This window comes from Nerophis lumbriciformis, linkage group LG17 (assembly GCF_033978685.3).
Source record: "Nerophis lumbriciformis linkage group LG17, RoL_Nlum_v2.1, whole genome shotgun sequence".
In the NCBI taxonomy this organism is placed as follows: Eukaryota; Metazoa; Chordata; class Actinopteri; order Syngnathiformes; family Syngnathidae; genus Nerophis; species Nerophis lumbriciformis.
In genome coordinates this window covers 22,069,676-22,077,500 of record NC_084564.2, presented here as the reverse complement: position 1 = coordinate 22,077,500, position 7,825 = coordinate 22,069,676, and the positions used below count along the sequence as shown (strand labels likewise).

Below are 7,825 nucleotides of genomic sequence, written 5' to 3'. Positions count from 1 at the left end.
TGTTTGTTCAAACTAGCGTAAAATTCAACCACCCATATTTCAAGATTCTTTTATTTATTTTTTACTCATAATGTTACCCAAATACGTTTTAAAGTAATCATTGAGCCGGGCGACAAAAACATGCAATTAAATGATAAAAATATTAGTTTTATATGACTTTATCTACGATGTCTATGGGAAATGGGCTCTAGTTCTGTGGATGACCTCACAACAAGAGGGGGCGGCAAATCCAGTCTGGCGATAGCAAAGGGGCATTCCAAGTACAGGGCCTGATTTACTTATATCCAAATATCACACGTTAAGCTGCAAGTGCAAAAAATAAAATAGCATGTACTATGAGTGGGCGTGTTGTGTATGATTTACTAACGCTGCGAGTGCAATTGTAAAGTGGTACAGACTGCCTTACTTGATGAGGATTTTGCATGCATTACTGGGGCTTTTACCACGGAGACACTTGATCATTTTGTACACATTCATCTTATCATGCTCCTACATGTGTGCAATGTTTTGGACCGGCAGCACACAACTATAATCTGTAACACCTTTTCTGAATCGCAATCTAGACAACAGAAACATATGCACACTGACAATTTTGTGCGCACGGCTGTGGATCGCTTCACCAGCGCATTTGCGTGTCTGGAATGACTCAAACACAAGAAAATGCACAATAAAAGACGTATTTTCATGTAGGATATACATTATAGTAATATAATTTCGAAATTAATAAATAAACAAATTAAACAATTATTAAAGGACACCAAAATGCATCAATTGAATTTGTTTTAATCAGCCCCATAAATCGTCCAGCAGCTATAAAATTATAAAAGGAAATTCCTGAATAGACGATATGTCTAATATTTTTCATTTCTGTCAGACCAATATGTTGACACACCCACACGTAGGACGGTATATTGTCATCTTCCCATTGTCCGTCTGTGCAGTGCAAGCACTGACCTTGCAGCCGTGTGGAACTGTCAGCTTGAACGTCCTTCTGACACATGCAAAATAAAAAGCAAAATAGCGCCCGCAAAACGGTGATGAGTGTTAATAAGTCACATTGCGTGTGCTAAACAATATCATTTGCATCTTTTCCTCCCAGCATTGTGGCCATTTGGATGATCAGCATATATTTTGCATTATAATGAAGACAGAGACGCAAAATGGATTACACGCCTTATTCTGCTCACTCAACAGACGCAATCCACTTTGCACACGTTAAGAAGATCAGCTTTGCGTGTGCTATCAAGTTTACATGTACATGCAAATCTTTAGTAAATCAGGGCCTTACTTCTCTACCCATTACTTAAAAACGAATTATTGTTATGGGGATTCTCAGAGCAAAGAGAACTTGTCATCTGGACACTATGGGTCCTTTAATTTTGAACTTGGACATGTTTTCTTGTCAACACTGCGCCAACATCTGCATCCGGTGGGTTACTTCCCAACGTGCTCGCTACATTCCCGTAACAGTGCATACCCTCAGGCGGCAGACCCAGCATGCAGTAAGGTGGTCCTCTGACCACCACCTCTTGCAGGATAATGGAAAAGCTGTACACGTCTCCTTTGTAGGTGCCTTTACGGGAGCTTGCAAGGTCCCTAAGGAACTCCGGCGCGGTCCAGAAGAGGTCTGGGTGTGGCAGAGGAGAAGCAAGCTAATAGGATTGTGTGTGGAAAGCATGACGTGATTTTGAGATAGACTTGTTGTTACCTTCATGTGGAGGTTGTTGTACAGGAGCTTTCTGAGAGTCCAGCAACTCATTGAAGCCATAGTCCGTAATTTTGAGCACGAAGCGCCCGTCCACAACACAGTTACGAGATTTTAGTCGGCCATGTGCAAAGTCCCTGTGATGGAGGTATTTTATACCCTGGAAGCACAATGTCTCAGCTTTAGTTTTTGTTAATTACTATGAATTTCAACTGTACTTAAATTCACATTTTTAATTTAACTTGGCTTGGCTACAGTACAAACCAGGAAAATTGGCACATTTATTCAGTTTTAGCCTAAATAGAAACCTATCCTCACAACTGCAACAAAATTAAATGTTGTAAGTCTCTCAGGCTTAGCATGCTGTTTTGACACTGCTGCCTCACATAGCAGATAAAGAACAGTGAGATGAGGCAGGAACAAGGACATTAAACAGACAACTCTGGTCTAGTTAATCATGTTTTAGTTGTGAAATACTGGCTGGAAACAATGACAATAAATACAATGCTTTTTGACTACAGCACCATCTACTGGAGCAGTTGGGGCATTGGCGTGCTTGCCCCTAGTCAAAACAAACCACTATTTAATTGCATGACCCTGCCATAAATCTGTATAACTGACGATGACTAGCCTGCTTTGCTTTAAGACAGGGGTTGGCAACCCAAAACGTTGAAAGAGCCATATTGGATCAAAAATACAAAATACAAATCTGTCTGGAGCCGCAAAAAAATGAAAAGCACCATATAAGTTTTATAATGAAGACAACCCATGACGTAAGTATCTATATTAGCTTACTGTCAAAATGACTATGTGTCGCAGGCTGAAGCAAATCTTCGTTGACAGAAATATTGAAATGTAATATTTATTCTACACATTTTTACAACATTAAAAACATTAGTAAATCAGAGGCTACTCAGAAGGTGAGATAACTCCTGGATATTACTGGCTTTTAAAGTCCAAAAGTATAGATGTGGCGTGGCGCAGTGGAAGAATGGCCGTGCGCGACCCGAGGGTCCCTGGGTCAATCCCCACCTAGTACCAACCTCGTCATGTGTCCTGAGCAAGACACTTCACCCTTGCTCCTGATGGGTGCTGGTTAGCGCCTTGCATGGCAGCTCCCTCCATCAGGGTGTGAATGTGTGTGTGAATGGGTAAATGTGGAAGTAGTGTCAAAGCGCTTTGAGTACCTTGAAGGTAGAAAAGCGCTATACAAGTACAACCCATTTATCATTTATCATTATTTATGTGTGTGTCCAAGTTAAAGGAAGCGGCAGGCTGTCTTCTTTTAATGGATTTATTACAATCTTTGGCACGCTAGATAATGTTTGCTGTGGTCTGGAACAACATGGCTCACAAACAACTATCTGAAATGCAGCCAATATTACATACAGATAATGTGTCATGAGCAGTGTTGGGACTAACGCGCTACAAAGTAACGCCGTTAGTTTCGGCGGTAACTAGCAATCTAACGCGTTATTTTTTATATTCAGTAACTCACTTACTGTTACTACATGATGCGTTACTGCGTTATTTTACGTTATTTTTTATGTAATATCAGCTAGAAACAAGATCTGAGTGTGTTTTATTGGAGCGCTGCAGTGTCGTCCTTCTGAAAGGGGAGGGGAGGGGGGCGTGTCTGTATTTACGAACAACGGAGCCGCAGCTCTCGACACTCGACTCGAGTGTCTTAACATGGAGATATTCTCACTTCTTTTTTTGTCAAGCACAAAGAAAAGAACATTTTAGTTAAATGTAAGTTGTGTCTTTGATCAAAGATCCCGTCTACTGCCCAAAACAACAATTCAAATCTGCCTGGTTAGGCTTTGTGTATGTCACGTGTGCCTTCCTTAGGTGAAGCCAGGTTTACAGCTATGTTGTTATTATGCTGTTTGTTGCTTATCTATGTTATGTTGCAGCTATTTAAAATAGTTTTGTCAATTTGTTCTGGCCTGAAATAAATTGGCCCTTTGAAACATATCTTTGTCTTTGTGTGTTGTATGTAGACCACATTGCTTAACAGAGTTCAGTGATGCAAATGCATGTCAAGTTGATCAACAGATTGTATTATTCTCCAGTGCAATAACAGTACTGAAATGAAGGCTAAAAGGGCATTAATGGGAGCTTTTGAAAAAAAAAGAAGAAAAAAAAAAAAAGTAACTAAATAGTTACTTTTCACAGTAACGCATTACTTGTTGGTGTAAGTAACTGTTTTCAGTAACTAACCCAACACTGGTCATGAGACATGCAAAACTAAATTATATACAAAGAGGATAAAAGTAAAATATATTAAATTAGCTCAATATACCTACAAATGAGGCATAATGATGCAATATGTACATACATACATCCATCCATCCATTTTTCTACCGCTTATTCCCTTTTGGGGTCGCGGGGGGCGCTGGAGCCTATCTCAACAGCTAGCCTAAATAGCATGTTAGCATTGATTAGCTTGCAGTCATGCAATGACCAAATATGCCTGATTAGCACTCCAGCAAGTCAATAACATCAACAAAGCGCACCTTTGTGCATTTACGCACAGTATAAAACTTTTGGTGGACAAAATGAGACAAAGAAGGAATGGTACACAAACTGTTGCGTCACAGTCCACACTATGGTAAGTTCAAGAACCACCGAAATTAGTAGGACAAAAGGATATTCACCAAATACTCTCATCAGTGAAGCATGCACACAAACATATTAAACAGGAGGCTTTCTAACAATTGGGAAGGTTTGTGTCATGTTTGTCCTCAAACAAAAAACATACTAAAACAAAAAATTATTTTCCCCCATCTTTTTCCATTTTCAATCTTTTTTTTTAAAATGCTCCAGGGAGCCACTAAAAAAGTAAAGTTAAAGTTAAAGTACCAATGATTGTCACACACACACTAGGTGTGGTGAAATGTGTCCTCTGCATTTGACCCATCTCCTTGATCACTCCCTGGGAGGTTGGGGAGCAGTGGGCAGCAGCGGTGCCGCGCCCGGGAATAATTTTTGGTGATTTAACCCCCAATTCCAACCCTTGATGCTGAGTGCCAAGCAGGGAGGTAATAGGTCCCATTTTTATAGTCTTTGGTATGACCCGGCCGGGGTTTGAACTCACAACCTACCGATCTCAGGGCGGACACTCTAACCACTAGGCCACACTAGGGCGGCCCTAAAGAGCCGCATACAGCTCGAGAGCCGCGGGTTGCTGACCCCCGCGTTAAGGATAACGTTTATGAAGTGTATCTCTTACAAAAGAAACTGTAGAGCTTGACTGTGATTCTCCAACAAACTAGAACAATGTAGTCAAAAGCCCAGGAGACATCCAGTATGTGAGCAGCAACAAGCCTTCCTTCGGGAGTGTGCAGGCACTGATAAAGAGTGATCACAAGATTAAGTGGGCGGCACATAAGGGCAGGTATGTACCTTGATGAGGTCAAGCACAAGTGAGGACTTGAACATCCAGTCTAATTTCACGTCTTCGTTCCTCAGCAGGTCTTGCAGACTCCCCCTGGAGCAATGCTCCGTCACCACGGCGAACATGGAGCACTCCGTGAAGAAGCCCAGGAAGGGATTGACATTCTCATTTCTCAAGTCCTTCATCTAGAAAGCAGATCAACAACATATTAGACTATATTTTATTAGCCAAGAAGTGCCACAGCAGTATTGTTTTGATTTATTTTACAGTGTAATTGATTGAATTAAAAAAAACGTACAATCCAGAACAGCCTTCTTGTGAAGAGAGACGTCTGAGCTCTAAAAAAAATGTCTAACTTCCTCACATTCAAGCCAACAGATTCTGGTATTTTTCCACTCATAAATACCTCCTAAAATCCCAGCGTTACAGTTGTATTGCAATCATCCTTCATCAGTCTCCATGAACCAGAAAGTAGTGTAGCTTGCTAACAAAACAAATATTGCACCCATAATTTTATGATTTTGTCTTGTAATTTGAGGAATGTTGTTTATCTTCTGCCGCTTCCCCTTGCTCTACAACCAGAAATGGCATGGCAGGGCTGTCTACACCGTTTATCGCAAACCAGAAAGTATACAAATATGGATGATGAGCATGTTGTTTAGTTTAATTATTTATTATTTTATTGTTTTTTTCTTTTGTCAAACAAATCTTCTATTGTTTTTTTTGTTTTTTATAAATTGGAGTCATGATAGAAACATTCTCTTGCATCTTGTAAATGAAAATGGCATGTCGTAAAGTTTTACGTCTGTCCCTCTCCACCAGGAGGTTACATAAAGCCAGTTATTTCTTTTTGCCATTTCAGTCAGGAAATGTCCTCAAATCATAAATGGAATGGTCTCATCACCTCCAAATTGGAAGCTTCCTAACAAACAGACATAGGCTGTGGCTATGTTTCAAGTCACACACTTCTGTACTTACAGTTCAATATTTTTACCATGTACATTGCGTACTTAGTTCCTGAGAGAGACAATTTTGACAGTGTACAGTAAGAAACAGAATCATATGGCCCCATTCGTCACGGTTTACTTGACACATGAAACGGGATAAACTAGGGGGTTGCACTATCCATTTTAGCCGGCAGATGGCAGTAGAGTGTTGAATATCTTAAAATGTGTTTTGTGGCAATTCCAACTTTCACTACAGCGTCAGTTGTGATGCAGAGGAGTGATTTCCATCATTTTCAGTAGACTGCATTGCAAAATGATTACCCCACTCTTTCTCTCACGGGAGATCCACCCAGGATTGGGGCCATATGAATTCCTTCCCTACTGCAGTACTGCAGTCCCAATTGCATTATTATAGTTGTGTACCTTCCATTACCTTCTACAAACCTTCTTCTTCTTCTTCTTGCTTTGTGGTGGGGGTACACAATGTTACGGGTACATTAACTTTGCTCTTCTTCTCTCCTTTTTGATTGTGAATTGCAATCAATTGAGTTATTCCCTTCTCTTCCGCTATGGACACTCCCAGGAAGTGTCCAGATTTAAATAATTGGGAGCAACACTGGCCAAAGATGCCACATGCGATGCAGAAATCCGCATTCGGATCGCCACAGCAATGACCAAACTTAGCAAAATATGGAAAAGCTACATCAACTTCAAGACAAAGTTCAAACTTTACAAATACCTAATAACATCAATATTACTGTATGGATGTGAGACCTGGAAACTCCTGGTAGGATCAGAATGAAAAATACAAGCCTTTGAAAACAAATGCCTCAGAAGAATACTCAAAACGACATACCCCGAACACAAAACCAATGAGTATGTGCGAGGTGAAGTCGAAAGACTCGTTGGTCACCAAGAACCCTTGCTCGCAACAGTCAAAAGAAGGAAATTAGCTTGGTTCGGCCACACATGCCGCCACGACACCCTGTGCAAGACCATCATGCAGGGCACACTAGAGGGTGGAAGGAGGCGAGGAAGACCACGGAAATCCTGGCCAGACAACATCAAGACATGGACGGACCTGTCGACCCCAGAGCCATTGACGGCCACTAAGGACCGTGGGAACTGGCGCAGACTGGCTGCTTCTTCATCGCAGTTATCCCCCCCGACGACTTGACAGTCATGGGAAAGAGTTCGAGATTTCGAGTTCCGCTATGTAGCCAAGTTAGTGATGATTGAGGGTGGTCAAAGTCCATTGCAAGTTTAAAATCCACAATAAAATGCAATAATGAGTTGACGCTAATTTTCTTTCTCAACACAATATTTTTTACTCCCGATTTACGCGTGACCGCCAGCCCACAACACGTGTGCCACAAACAGGAACAAACATAGAGCAGAAATGGACAAAGAAAAGTGCAAACTGAAAAGCAAGGCTAGTTCCAAAGCCTCACAGGGGGCTTTCCCGACAATACCAAAGCCATCTGCTGAGGTAGAAAACTCAACTACAAACTGCAAATTACCAAATGGGTGTCAACAGCCCTATTTTGCAATTGATCAGTCGCATACCCAGACTGTCATGGAGACTGAGGAGGCAATTTTTTTAATCGTCATGTATAGTAAGTTTGTTTTAAGATGAGCCTGTGTCAGAAGTGGAAAGTTAGAGAGAGAGAGTTTGTCTGTGTAAGAGATACTGTTGTGTGTGTGTGAATGTATATGTTTTTGTGTGTTTGTAAAAGTGTGTTTAAAAAAAAAAATCACAAAGAAGCAAATAAA

At 40.9% G+C, this 7,825-nt stretch overlaps 1 protein-coding gene across 2 annotated transcripts in view; it reads right to left on the bottom strand.

Moving 5' to 3' along the window:
* gucy2f (guanylate cyclase 2F, retinal) overlaps positions 1–7,825 on the bottom strand; it is a 32,945-nt gene that overhangs the window by 6,881 nt on the left and 18,239 nt on the right. For both annotated transcript variants that reach the window (XM_061972734.2, XM_061972733.2), the window contains exons 8-10: positions 5,114–5,290; positions 1,709–1,865; positions 1,478–1,627 (exon numbers count right to left, since the gene is read on the bottom strand). In XM_061972734.2, the coding sequence (XP_061828718.2) occupies positions 1,478–1,627; positions 1,709–1,865; positions 5,114–5,290 (484 nt within the window). The remainder of the gene's footprint in view (positions 1–1,477; positions 1,628–1,708; positions 1,866–5,113; positions 5,291–7,825) is intronic.